At 32.0% G+C, this 15,827-nt stretch overlaps 1 protein-coding gene across 6 annotated transcripts in view; it reads right to left on the reverse strand.

The window, feature by feature from the left end:
• Positions 1–15,827, reverse strand: part of Nt5b (5' nucleotidase B) — a 57,279-nt gene that overhangs the window by 29,763 nt on the left and 11,689 nt on the right. Inside the window, exon 1 of one of the 6 annotated variants that reach the window (XM_074142388.1) lies at positions 4,091–4,292. The exons of the other annotated variants lie outside the window; for them this stretch is intronic. Coding sequence (XP_073998489.1) covers positions 4,091–4,137 — 47 coding nt within the window. The 5' untranslated portion in view covers positions 4,138–4,292. Of the gene's footprint in view, positions 1–4,090; positions 4,293–15,827 lie in introns of those variants that run through there. 6 annotated transcript variants of the gene reach the window in all.

A 15,827-nucleotide genomic window follows, 5' to 3' on the forward strand; every position in this document is an offset into this window, starting at 1 on the left:
GTTCTCTAGCACCGCTGGCGATGCTATTTTTAGAAATTAATTGAGAGAGGGCAATCAATTAATGTGACACAGATTACTTGTTCAATAATTACTCAAGTTGTACGCAGATCATCACGTGCACTTTATTATGTAATAATATAGTAATCCCTTCTTTTTTTTTTATGATAATCTCTAAAATGATATTATTAAGAATTTTGGGGTGAATTTTACTGAAAGTCGTTACTTGGTACGACCATGTCTGCAAAAAATAAGCACAGAAAGTGGCCAATGACTTTGATTAAAAAGCCTTCCACAGGAATAAATAGAAAAACATCCCTAGATTAGCTTACAGACTCTAATCACCTTCAGATAGACGGGAACGAAAGCTACTGTATCCGTTACCCCAAAACTAATAATGCTAAAAAAAAAAAAACTAGGCATTTTTTTCAAGGTCCTGAGAGTTCTCATCATGAAAATCCATTATAATAATCATTCTTTCAAACGAAATTGAAAAATCCCGACTAAATTCAATGAGGTAATTTTAAGATCTTTGTAGCAGCCTAGATTTTAAAAAAAAACTGCAAAAATTGATTCAATTAAGTGGCACTTCCGGTTAACTAATTTTGGCGGGAGTTGGTGTGAAGTGGTTATGAAGCATGGATTTGTAAGTGGGAAATCACCAGTTCGAATCCCAAGTGGCTAATTTCTATTTGTTTGAAAAAATATTAATAGTTAAGTATGACCTTCCGTTTCCGTCCAAGACACCTAATCGGGTAGTTTAGATGTAAAGCTTTACCCGAAAAAAAAATTGGCGGGACATTTTCCGAGAAAGAAAAGGTGAGAGTAAAAGAAATTAGTAATTAAAATCTTGGAGATAGTACCGCATTGCGTATAATGGATCCGCATTGCTAATCACAAAGAATACGGCAGACAAAATAACTTGTAAACCTCCCAATTACTGTTATTAACACCAATTCCTCAACAAATATCAAATATTTATGAACAGTGTGACTAAAATTATGGGTGCCAGAGAATAGGTCTTCTATATCAATTTAGAAAGACAACTCAGACTAGACTAATATCCGTTAAAGAATGAACAATGTAGATTTGATCTGCAACACCAGAGCTACAATGCGTGTTTTGTTGCTAATTTCAATCATTACACTTATAGCCACTTTAAAAATAAAACTATTACAGGAATTTTTACTACTAATTTATTTTCTGCTTTATATTTAATAATATGTTAGCCATTTGTGTACACAGTTCACTTAAATAACAGCCTTAAAATTGCTACTAAAAATATGAAGTAGAAACCAAAGTTCAATATTTGTGTTTCAGCAGTATCACTAACTTTTGTTATACCTTCATTGTTTGTTTATAACTTCAAATAGTTTTGATTTATTTTTATTTAATCTCTTATTACTTTGTACCTATTTAAACTATTTTAATTACAAACTTTATTTAATTTTTATGCACCGAATCGGTCTCTGTGATATTAAAAAAAATAAAATATTTAATTTCGTTTTATTTTCAGCTAGTATTCATCAGAATAAATGCATCCAAGTTAGTTAAGATTGATAGTGTGTACCATTCGATTAATTTTTAGATCTAGTAACAGGATATGAACAAAAATAAAATAAATGCTAAAAATAGTATACTATTAGAACAAATTTTAAAAAATAATAGAGATAAACATGTATCTAGAGGAAATGGATTATTGAATTTATCGTGTTTCGCAGATCATAAAATGAGCTTAAGCTACTTTTTGCGAAACCAAAAGTACACCCCCCTAAAAAACAGGTTCCCTTTAAAAATCTTCTTTTTTTTTTGAGATTCAAATTCTTCACTATTTTTAACAGCACTGAGAGAAAGTAAATCGACTTAGAATAAATAGGAATGCGTAAATAATACAGAAATGACCATGCATCTGGCTCAGGGTCATTTACATAGAAGGTGTATGCAGCAGTAACAAAAGAGTGTTAAAAACGATTATAATCAAGTAATGCTGACATATAAATATATTCGCGACATACAAGGTCGACATCTAAAACTTTCAAATTTACCTTTAAATAAGTATCTTATAACTTATCCTATTTATTGATATTTTAAAAATAAGGGCATATTAAGGTGGAATAAATAAAAAACAAAAAAATAAGGCTGGCAAAAGGATCAAGGAATTCTCTAAGGTCAAATTAATGGCACAACAGCTGATTCATTGTTTACTGAGTAAGCGTACACTTCATCTCCTTACCACCATTTTGCATTGCACGTTAATTTCAAACTGTTTGTCAGTATTGTATTTTATATCAAATTTATATAAAGTTTGTACATAATAAATGGCGTGATATGCTGGCTGTTTCATTCTCAGAATTACATTTGGTATAATAAGATACAACAGAAACAGCTGGTAGGCCAAATGTCCAGTGAAACACTACGGGTAGGTTGCAAAACAAATAATTATAATTGGAACGTGGAATTACTATTGGGCTTGTAATCAATATGTTTATTCCCAGAGCAATCAAACTCGGTAACTAATACTACTGATAATTATTCAGTGTATTCAATAAATGGTAACAACGTAGTAGTAATGCGAACAACCTAAAAACTAAATTCGTGATTTGCTTTTTAATTATTGAATTAATTATTCATATAGCAGTGACGAAAGAGTGTTACTATTTTGTTTTTCTATGCGATAACAATAATTTACTTTTAATTTCATCATATTGACTTGTTTGTTACAGAAAACTTATTTTTGTTTTAATTTTTTTTCCCCCCAAAAATGTAATTCATATTAGTTACAAAACTTATTACAACTTGTTATTGTTATACCTACTGTGTATGTGTGTAAGTGAGTGACAGAGAGAGAAAAGGAGTTTTTTAAAAACAAAGTTCTCTTACTGCAATTTAGGTTATTTTTTTTAAATTTAAAGCATGATGAACATCTCAGGTTATTGGTGTCTGAAGCCAGACCTCTGATAGCTCATGGACAGTGTCCACTCGTTACAGAAAACACTATCCATTACCAGACAGTTAACTTGTAAGAAGCCTCAAAGGAGCAGGAAACTTCATACACCAAAATCTACAGGTGGGTAGCTACACTTCCTTTTAGACGGGACAAAACGAAGTAACAGATAATTTATTTAATACAAGATTCTATGTAGTTAATGGGTGATATATTTAAATCTTCCCTGAATACAGATAAAATTAATTGTTCCATCTTAGATAAAGTTCCAATGAAACTGTCAAAAAACCACTTTATTTAAAAAGATTATGTTTGACAAAACTATTGATGTCGTTATCTTAAAAAGAACGTACAAAAAATGAAACAAAAAAAATTGAAGTGGTATTTTAAAGAGTAATATAGTATATTTTTCGTCCACACATCGATTTTACGCAAAAAAAAATAAATAAAAATATAGGCCTATACATAAAGATAAGATAGGCAGTACACATATGTGTAGCTAATTTACGAAATAAAAAAACAAAAAATCATTTAAGACTGTTTTCAGAAAATATTAAAAAACTCCACATAATTTTAGAAGATATTCTGTGGAGTCAAAATTTTCCATTACTTCTAATCATATCCACGCACACATACACACGCACAAACCTATATAGGTGAGAGTGTTTATTAAAGAAAACTACAAATCTTACGACTTCCTGTATGAACTCATGACAAATACATATGTCGTAACAAATAGGCCTCAAAAGAAAGAATAGAAAATACTTTAAAAGAATAGAAGTCTATCAATAACTAAACATTCTTTCAAACAAAAGATTGTAAACAAAAGATGATGACGTCACAAAGTCTTAACGGTAAATTTAAACGGTTTTCTTTTTTAAAATATGTAATAATTACAGTTGGTAACATTTACTTTTATTATTTTAATATTTTTTTATTATTTTATATTTATTTCATATTCAATTATTATTGCGTATATTATTATTTTAAAGTTTAGATCGTTTTTACAACTTGTTGGAATCGATTAGAAATTCAAGAGATACACTTTAAATTTAAATGTAATTTTAAATGGAGGAAACCCCGATTTGAGAAAAAAAAAAAACACCTATAAAAAAATAAATAAAATAAAATGTAAAAACCAGAACTAACTCATTAGGTGGTCCTCTTAATGCATTGTCCTTATTCTGTAATAACATTGCTTCACCTAAATTTAATAAACAGGATAACACTAAAAACCCAACTTTAAAAAGAACAATAAACCAGATAACATTCACTTTCGATACCCAACGGTTTATATATCTGGCACTAAACTGACTCGACAGAGAAACAGTTTCCAGAAGGTTGCAAGATCCAATAGAGGACACTAAACCACCCCACTACACCACATTGACTAAGCTATCCCCACTACTGTGTGTAATAAACCAACAAGCCTATAATACCTCTTCCTGCTTTGAACGTTGTTACAATTATTTGTACTTACTCAGAGGAGTCAGTAAAGCAAATCTGCAACTGAACTCTTAGATATGATTGTCAACAACTGCTTAGTATTTTTTTTAACTAAGTATTTTTCAAAATTACTGTTAACAATAATAATACTATTTTCTTAGGTTCTCGAATAAAAATACTTTTTTTTTATAGAAATCTTTACTTCATATTTACCTCACTCCAAGCTCAGGAGATAGTTCTATACAGTGACTCCCATTAATATTGGGACAGTACATACAGAAGTTAAAAATTGACGAAAATTAAAAGTGGCACCCATTTATTCAAATTTTTATAATTTCATTTCATTTTATAATTACTATTAATTAAATAAAAACTATTTAAATAAGTACATAAAAATGTTTTGGTAGATTAAAAAAATATATATAATAATAAGAGCAAATTCTACCTCTCATAAATATTGGGACACTATTATAATTTATAGTTTGTCCAAGGTTTTGCCCAAATATTTATACAATTTGTAAATATATACCTTAAGCATATATTCAATATGAAATTAATAATTAAATTAGTTTATATACATCAAGCCAGGTGTAACATGTCGCGCAAAAATACAAATACAACGATTGAACAAAGAAATATTATAATTTCTTTGCACAAAGACAATAAAAAGTGTTAGAGAGACAGAAAAACTGATCGGACCTAAAACATCTACTGCGTGGAACATCATTCAGCGTTACCAAAAAGAAAAAAGAATTGTTTCAACCCCACAAAAAGGCCGTCCTCAACTGCTCTCTGAGAGAGAGCAGCGTTATATATTAAAAGAATTAAAAAAGATCACCGACTTAGTGCTCCAAAACTTCTATGTGAAATTTTTGACGTGTTCAGAGAGCAAAAAAGGAGCAGAAACAGTTCGGAGAGTGCTAAGAAAACTCGACTATCATGGTAGAGTAGCCTGGAAGAATCCTTTTGTCAGTAAGATAAATCGTGTTAAGAGAGTGAAATTTGCCGAAATTTTTTTTTTTTTTTTTTTTTTGGCGCATCAACAGCTGAGGTCATTAGCGCCCGGAGCTTTTTCCAGTGCACTGCCGGCCTCCGGACAGTGTTCTCTCGTTTCAGACAACACTGTCCATCACCGGACAGTGAACTGTAAGAAGCTCCTAGGAAGAGAAAATCTAAGGGTCAGCAGCTGGATTCGAACCCGGGACCTCCGCGTGGGAGTCCAGTATGCTAACCTCATAGCTAATCCCTTCCCTCCGAAAAATATTTCAATGTAAATAGTGACTTTTGGAATGATATACTCTAGCGATGAATCAAAATTTAATGTTTTCCAGTCAGATGGAAGGGATATGGTCTGGAGGAAAGCGAATGCTGAACTCGAAAAGAAGAATTTACAGCCAACTTTAAAGGGTTTTAAAGCTGCACCTCCGGGTAGAGGTGGGTCAGTTCTGGTTTGGGGCTGGATGTCCGCATCAGGATTTGGAGAATTAGTGTTTATTGATGGAATGATCCTCAAAATGGTTTATAGTAATATATTAAAATATAATTTGAAAAAAGTGCCCAAACATTTGGTATTTTAGGGTCTTCTAAATTCTACCAAGACCACGACCCCAAACCTACGGCTTGGGTGATACGTCAGTGACTGTTATAATTGTCCAAAAGTATTCCAAACCTCTCCGCAGTCACCAGATCTTAATCCCATTGAACATTTATGGTGCTTTAAGAAAAACGAATAATATCTAACAAAAATGAATTAAAACGATGTTTCCTGGAAGAATGGGAAAAAAACACCACCTGAATTAACCAAAAACTTGTTTCACCTATGCCTGATCGTTTGAGGGCTATTGTAAGTCAAAAAGCAATTATTAAATTATTACCAACCAATTATTAAATAGTAGGAGATTTTAAATATTGAACATTTAAACTCTAGCACTTCTGGTGTCCCAATATTTTTGAGAGCCTTATTTTACACTTTTCCAAAAAGTGCTACCTAACAGTTTGGAATTTCATCGATTTATACTTATATATAATTTCCACAGATGTTGCTAATGTTATTTAAAAAAAAAAAAATCCCAAACTTTTGTATGTTGTTTTCATTTTCCTTTTAAATCATTTTGTAATAGGTGTGCCAATATTAATGGGAGTCACTGTATATACACACTTAATTTATTCATGCAAATTAATTGCTTACCCCAAATTTGAGGGTAAAAAATTCAATATATGATCTCCATTGTTCCCGTAAACTGTTTACATAGTCATCAACATACTGGAATGTTAAGACTGTTTACTGCTTAAAAGATTATTTACTTTTCAACTTAGTCTTTTTTTTTTTTGTACAATGCATTTTAAATGACTATAGATTGCAATACTGCAATGTGATTTTGGAAATGCACTGATATATTCTGCGATTTCAATATACGTCTCCTTTTTTTACCAAAAGTAAATGGAATTGATAGAGACGTACACACCCTGTCGGAACTGCCATCCAAAGCTACTAGATACGCCATCTTTCGTATTTACACCTTCTAAAGATATCCATTTTACGAGATGCGGATGTCAACCTCTAGTGGCGGTCTTGGAGTGTCCATTTACTCTGCTCTATCACCGTACACTAGAGGAAGGCTGCCCTAGTGCGTGCAACTGTAAAATACCTTTTGTGTTTTATCAGAAGCAAAGTTAAATGAACAGTGTTCGTTACTCTCCACTGCCTGAGAGATATTCAGATATATCTCCGCGCAGAAATCACGATTTATTTCTGAGTAATATCTGAGGAGAAGAAGCTTCCAATGGTAGCAAATTAAAATGCTATTACAATTACAATATTTGAAATAATAATAATAATAGTAATAATATCTAAGAGGCACTTACAATGGGGGAGATAAGATAAGATGTATGGGATAACAAGGACAAAGTTGTGAATATTTTTGCCAATCTAGAGAAATTTTATCATTTTTATCGCTAGAGATATCACAATTTAACGCTTGAACCGAATTCTCTAGCGATTAAAATTATTTTTAATTTTATCAATTAAAAATAATCAATACTTTTCTTGGAGCTCTGCAATTAATTAAATGTGCGGCCCAATTCAAATAATCGTAAAAACAAAAAAAAAATTAAATTAAAAAATACCTATATTGAATTTTTTTGGAAAAATGATTGGGTTAAATTTGATAAGACTTATATTTGCGTAAAACACGTTGAAAATCGTTGGAATTTCGAAAAAAAAAGGTCTGGTATGACCACTTACAGGGTAAGGATTAGCTCAGTCGATAGCGAACTGGATTCCAGGTTCGAATCCAAGCTGCTGCCCCTTAGATTTTCTCTTCTTAGGAGCTTCTTACTGCTCACTCTAATGAACAAGGTTTACTGTAACGAGAGAACACTGTCCATAATAAGCTTCAGGCGACAAAGACCCTTAGATAATGACAAACCATATTTTTTTTTAAGGCCTAATCTTTATTGGCGGGAGCTTCTTCAATGGTGCCCCCCCCAAAAAATATCAAATTTGTATTTTTGTGTTTTTTATTTGTAAGTTTTAGTTGACCTAACACCGACAAATATGAACCACAATTCGGCAACGGAGGACCTCAGTACAGGAAATACTCTAAACTTAAGAACCCTACACAATTATAATTGAGGCGAGATATTAAAAAAGATCACCAACTGACTGGTGGTCTACCTCAGAAAACAAAGAGGCCAACAAATAACTCAGTATCATAATTTTGGGGGTTTTTAGATTAATACTTTCAAATGTACATCTGAATCACGTAATGGTAAACAAATATAGAAAACAATTATTTCCGTTTCCATGTATATCTTAGAGGACGAGATAAACAGGTTTGCGTTAAAACATGTTCGTATGTTATTAAACCCATTGATAATAATATAATTTAAAAATATAATTAACCAAAAAATTAAATAATTTAAGGTGATTCAGTTTTTACTTTCTGACTTCCATTATTATAAAGGGTCAACATTAAACCCTTAAGGGACTGTTAAGTTACATTTATAGATTTAATAATTATTTATTTATTGCTTTAGAGAACACATTCTGCAGTAGGAGTTGGTTACAAAATACAAGAAACAGAGTAATTGTGATAATTATCTTATAAATTTATAGATTCAATAGAAATAATATTGATAGGTTTTTTCATTTTTGAAAATCTTATAAAAGTGCCAGAATTAAACTATAGATTTTCACCAAACCGGCTTTGTATTGTTTGACTCGGAGGCAAATGACACAGCAGACAAGTTGACGCAGGAAAAAATGCTGCCACAATTTCTGTGGGGAATTTGGGACGTAACTTGGTGGCACAGAGGAGGAAGTGCCTGTGAGCATAACTTAGACACGAAAGATGAAGTTCTGTGAAGGAACCTGGAGGATTCCTAATTCCCAGGCCAAGAAACTAAGAGGTACCGTGTTTTACAACAGCCTTTGGTCAGTGAGGAGACTGTGCTACGTTCTAGTAGATAATTGAAGAAAGATGTAGTTATTTCTTCAATTATAAAAGTGAAAAATGAAAATGAACTCGTAGGTGAACTAATAAGGAACCAAACATAAAGACAACTCATAGCATTTACACAGTAAAATGAAAATAAACTCGTAGGTGAACAAATAAGGAACCAAACATAAAGACAACTCATAGCATTTACACAGTAAAATGAAAATGAACTCGTAGGTGAACAAATAAGGAACCAAACATAAAGACAACTCATAGCATTTACACAGTAAAATGAAAATAAACATGTAAAATTGAAAAAAGAATAAATAAAATTTTACCCAATTGTTATGTTTTAAAGTTATAAATTAAAATAGGATAAGAGGAAATAAATAGCCGACACTGGTGACCATGGTTCAAGTTTTAGTTCTATATTTGAACTTTATTAACATTCTACAGGTGGTAAGGAAACACAATTTTCAACAATGGCACATTAGACTACAACCTCTCTCACAAAAAGTGTCCATAATCGAAATTTTTTGGGAAATAATTCAAAAAATTAAATAATATTTTACGAGAAAAACTCAAAAGTAATGATAAAATCAATTAAGTAATTTACTTCTTCCGGAAGTTGGACCAAAACCCTAATTATCGTGTCCCTTGGTGGCATCTTAGGAACTTGGTTTAGTTTTGTTAATTTTTCTTTGTCAATAATAAATATAAAATATATTCTAAATTACAATTTTCAAGATTTTTTTTACAAAGTGTAAAGACAAAAAGGAAATAATAGAAACTAAAAGACCCAATTTTGTACTCTAGGGTGTCTTTTCACCCATCTGTATTGAAGGGTTAAAGCAAGCTATATGAAAAAGGAACAACATACCCTGTATACATATTGCTAGATGTAGTAATATCCATACAACTGGCCTGAAGAGTTCTACACCACAATATGAGCCATACATCAAGTATTGAAACTAGACGACTTTCATCCATCATTATTTATATAAAGATCCCAAACTCTCAGGGGAAAAACTGGCCTAATCTAATTATTTAATCTATACAAAAACGCATATTTTCAAACTGTGCTAAATAAGCACGATTGAGATATTGAGCTTTATAATAACATCAACATCCTCTTTAAAAAGGATAACTATTTGATAATGATTAAGAGATTAGTCTCTTTGATCCAACGTTAAGATGGCTGCAAAAAAAGAACTAAGTACTTAATTTAAAATTGTACAATTTCTCTAATTCTATTAGTTCGAAAAGATGTTAATATTGGGGTATTCGCTGGTATATCCTTTCTTGAGGTCCATTTAGCCTAATTTGTTGAAAGTAAGTGCCTATGAGTAAATCAATGTTACGTTTTTCAGCGACATTAGCAAAAGAAAACGCTTTTTTTAACGAAAAGTAGGTGCCACGGTAGCCGAGTGGTTTAGAGGCCCGCAAATCTCAAGATGTATTGTTGGTTAGTGGGTTTGATTCCTGGTCTAGGTCTTGGATTTTATTTAATGGTTAATATGAGAAATTTATAGTAAAGTATGTTTTGCCTACGTCCGCCACACCTAATTTGGGAGTTGGACGTAAAGTTCTCGTGCAAAAAAGAAGGCATTACCTTAACTGTAATGGCGACTGATTTCACGTGAGTATATCCATATAAGACAGAAATACAGTCAACTGTGATAATCTAAGATTTATTTCTTGCATTTTTACAAGATTTTCTAAAATATGGAATTTTTAATTAAAATCTAACAATATATAAATGTAACCACACTTCCTCCTGCCTTAATGTTGGCCACTGTACATGAACTGAACCATTCTACACCTCTGTTTACAACCACTGATGGTTGTGGTAATAAATAACTAACTTACAAAACATGCACACTGCCTATCCAATAGAATCTCAAAAGATTTATCTACCGGGCAGAAGAGAAAATACCACAACGCTGATTGGTTTAATATAATTTTAAGTCAACCCTACAGCAAAAGTATTCATATGAACTATACAATTAAATAGAACTGCAATGTTTTAGTGCATTGTTCCAGAACTGAATGCTATGTTGTCGCCACAATAATGTAGCACAATAATAAGAGAAATGGCTGGCCCTCACGCCTTGTACAATAAAAATAAATAATACCCAATCTAATACTAATAATAAAATAAATAAAAAATAAATAAAGTAATAATAGTGCGGTGCCCCGCTTTGAACCGTTTCGACTCTCCGACGTTAAAAATTGTGTACGTTTTTGAATCGCTACAGCGCAGTTAATGAAATAAAACGCATTTTTTGCAAACCTTTCAAGTACCACGTTCACACGGCTTTTTGCACAGACTAATCATTGTTTGCACATTGTTAACATTACGATTCAGTTTCATACGTCTTTAAATATGGTTTAGTTTTTATTTAGAAAACATTCGACTTCACGTACAGCTGATATATGTATATATACACACAAAAATTTAAATAAATAAGTTTGATGTGCCACTAAATTCAGGGTAGAACTTAGTTATACCATGAGATAGAAAAGTTACAGAATACTGCATTTATTTATCATAATAAATTTAAATCGATCCAATAATAAATAGTCAATATTCAAATGAAAAATCGATCTAATCAATGTTGCAATTTAAAAAAATTTAAACTTTAAAGCAATCTTGTTAACATAAACCTAAATTCCATTTTAGAATTCCACAATTATTACCATAAATGGTAATAAATTTTACAGAAACTGTTTTACATTAAACAAAAAGAACAAGGTCGCATCAATTCTTGCAACTTAATTTTTGTTTTAGATTTGAAAACTTCATTTTTGTTTTATTCCGAAACACTTTACCGCAGTTTACGTAATTAAATTTCAAAAAAATATATAGTAGGCTTCCATATTTATACATGTTCACTACAACAAAATGGTAGTATTGAAGTAGCTCTTCATGGCTCTCCCAGAATTTCACTATAATCAATATCCTCCGAGAAGAAGTTTCAAAAACTAAAATTGTGGTCCAAGGGAGTATTTTATTTCAATCAGCTAGCTTCCCGATCTTTGGTATTTTCCTAGAGGGCCTGGGCGGTAACCTAGTGTTGGAAAGATGTGCACCCTTTTTTTTTTAAAAAAAAAAAAAAAAAAAAATCTTTTAATGTTGAGACAATTTTTGGGATATCCGGGAAAGCTAAAAGGGAATTATATCTGACTATCACCTCATCACTCTTTACCTAGAACTCCCCTGGAGATCTTGGTGTTTTTTTTTTGTCCAGGATAACCATCTGGGAATAAGGGAGGCTTAGTCTGGGTGTAGAATCTCCATGCTTACCGGAGAATCTGGATAGTTATCAAGTTGTTAGAGAAGGAATATGGACTAACTAGAGTCAACTGTTAAGTTTCTAAGTGAAGAAGAGTAGGCTGAACAGATTAAGCTGGAGAAACATGAGATGGAAGATGAGGAGGGCCTAATCAGTAAGGGCAGCCACAATTGGAGATCAGATGTAGCTGCAATAAGATAGCAACTGATAAAAAAAAAAACCATTGAAGAGGTCAAGATTCATTAAAAGTTTAAGAGCCACAATGTTAGATAGATAGAATTCTCTTGCAGGTGGTTTCTTCAGAAAATTTAGTGGAGGTAGGAGAGGATAAAGTTAGCCTCCAGGGAGTACTTACACCCCTAACTGGTACCACGTCTTCTTCTCGAATTCCCTTAGTGTACCCAAGAGATGTTTTATCACTTAGGGATGCTGCAGGGGCCTCGCCTATAACACAGGTGCGGCAAAATATCTAATAAAGATCGAGAACCACATTAACGTTACTTTAAAACTATAATTAAACAAAAGAAAGAAAAATTATTAACAATACGATGAATAAAATCATGGGAAAAAAGTTGACCCTTAAAGTTTAAAAAGGAAAAAAAGACTAAACTTCAGCTCCTAGATTTTGAAGAATATAAAATGTATTATAAAAACAATTAAGCGGGGTCAGGCAGTATCAGCAAATATTGCGTAACAACAAAATGAGCGATTATGATTTGAACAAACTTTCCTCTTAAGGCTACGCAATATAAATTATTGATCGCCACTTCCCTCCTCTCATAATAAAATATTGGGCAGCTCTATTTATAAATTAATCGCTTCCAAATATTCCTTCTTTACACAAATATGTATTTCTTTTAAAACATTGTTCTTCAAGTTTATTGTTTCTGCTAGCAGTAACAAATTATAATAAGAAATTAATAAAGTCATGTTCCCTGTAATGAAATCAACGTAATCTCCCCCAGATCATCACTATAAAATCAAGTTTAACGAAAATAATTTCATACAAAATCGATAAGTCATTATCTAAAGCAGTCGATATGCTGATTAAACAAAAAAAATCGTTTAACAGATTTATACTGCCAGTTTCTAGAACTTAATCACTAGAAACATTCTCTTCTTTCCGCAAATCCTAACCGCCTCATTGTCCAGCTTTTACCTTTTACTCCTTCTGACCGTCAAATGAAACTGGTCGCTGGTCCCGCAATTTACTCGGCAACCTTTATTAACCTGCCGCCTCCAATTCAAATAAATATTCTATTCTGCTTAAAATAAATTCTTGAAAGATGAGACATGAGATAAACATAGGACTGTTGACAAAGTTGTGAGATGAGAAGATATACTAGTCAGTAATATTGGAGCAGTCACGCAATACCAACGTCAAGCCTGGATATGTAGCAAACCCAAGGTAAGTCGGGTTATATTTTCTTTCTACCTCTTCCACCACACACACACTTCCTCTCTTAAGGGCAGAAAATGTACATAACAATCTCCCTATATTTCTAAAGCAAAATCACATATGTCTAACATTTAACATGCAAAAAGATTATTAAAAACAAACAAGAAGATTGCAATGCCATCTTAAGAGAAGTATGTACTGTAGATGTATTCTAATAATAGATAATCTATTTAGAGAGCAGCGGTATTTTTAACATGTTACATCGAATTCCGTCTAACGTTTCAGAAATATATCTGGTGTGTGAAACACCTACACCACTCTTGCGAAAATTATTTACTTAAGGTTAATATAAAAGTGAGTACCGCATAAATAATACTAAGTACCACCTTAAGTATTAAGGATAGCCGACTGGCTAGCTAAGATTTAGTATTTAGGTCCAGATTTACCTCTTTTGGATAAAACTGGAAAGAAAAATTGTAAAATAGCACTAACGATTAAGTAATTTTCCACAAACTTGGAAACCCATCAATGCTAAGAAATCTTTCTTAATATTATGTAAGTTGTATATCTTTTAACTGACTGAAATAACATTTCAAAGAGAAGCCTAACCAGGGGAGTTTCCGAAGAAGACTAATTTGGTAGTTAGAAGTAAAGCTCGTCACAAAAAATAAGCGATTACTTGATTCAAAATGATACAAAGCTCACTAATACTGACTGTATATTTGATGAAAATCAAATTGCGCATCAGCTAAATATATTGAATATTCCAGTTCCAAAAACAATGCCGTGAAAATTGGCAAAATCCAAGGCATTATCTCATCGCGGTGTAGAACTAAAAAATTGCTAAAATATTTTTGCTTTCAGATATCTTAATAATTTCTATTCATTAGCCTCAATACTAACTGAAATGAGTCAATTAATATAATTAAAAAATGGTTGCACAATAACACGCGTCACATGTGTGTTAGGTTTTATTATATACAAAATATATATATATATATATATATATATATTTTGTATATATATATATATGTATGTATGTATCTTACAATTTTTCGTTTTTGCGAAAGAAAGAGCATGTTTGAACTCGCATAATCACAAAACGTGCAATTTCCATGAAAATTCAACATCAGTTTTATTTGGGCAAATCTTTCGAATCCATCCACTAAGAGGAAACTAAACGAAATGCCAAACTTGTATTTAAGTGACTTTATCGTTTGAGATATTTCAAAAACCAATTGCTTATCCTTACTGTAGCTTTTCCAATGTTCGCGTAATTTTAAAACTCACATAAAATTGTCTACATTTTAAGAACTCAAATTTCCGAAAGTCTTGGGATTTCAAAAACAAATTTCCAATGAAATCCATAATTTCAAATTATGACAAATAATTCTTAGTTTTTCAAGTAGAAAGAAAATAATTAATATATGTGGAAAAAAAAAAAAAATGCCAGTGAGCTTGAAAATAAATAGAAATAATCTGTAGAACAATTAGAAGAATTATCACTTAATACAAAAGATAAATATTTCATCATTTAGGCGATAAGAAATTGATTTATTAGTTATTTTACAAGTCGGTATTTTTCCTAAAAATATCTCCTACATTTTTACAAAATAAATTAATTTTTGTTAAGGAAATAAAACATAATAAACAACTTTAAAAATTCTATTTAAATTTTTAAATCACTCCGACCCGGTGCAAGCCACTCAGAACATTCAAACTCACTTAAAGCTTCTCGAAACCTGGTTCCGAAAATGGAAAATTAAAATTAATGAACAAAAATCAGTACACATTACGTTTACTTTAAGAAAATCTGCGAGTCCACCAGTTCAACTGAACGGTGTAACGATTCCTCCAGCTGACGTAGTACGATACTTAGGACTGTACATTGACAAGAGACTCGCCTGGAACCCACATACTCGACTGAAACGACAAGACGTGAACAGACGCTACAAGCTACTTAGTAGACTACTTGACCGCAGATCCAAACTCGACGCGAATCACAAACTGACTATTTACAAGACCCTGTTAAGACCCATATGGACATACGGAGCAGAAGTGTGGGGCTCAACCAAACCCTCTAACTACAAACGTCTACAGACATTACAATCTAAAATCCTAAGGAAAATCCTGAATGCTCCATATTACATTTCTAACCTTACCATACACACTGACCTACACATCCCTTTTGTCACTGACCTAATAAAGTCTCGCTACCGCAACTTTCACAGCCTCCTAGCTCTCCATCCTAATCCTCTTGTCCAACAACTCTCCTCTCCTCACCTTCCCGACAATCCTCCTCGTCG

Source organism: Rhodnius prolixus, unplaced genomic scaffold (assembly GCF_049639745.1).
Source record: "Rhodnius prolixus isolate KJV_2025 unplaced genomic scaffold, Rpr scaffold_6, whole genome shotgun sequence".
NCBI lineage: Eukaryota > Metazoa > Arthropoda > Insecta > Hemiptera > Reduviidae > Rhodnius > Rhodnius prolixus.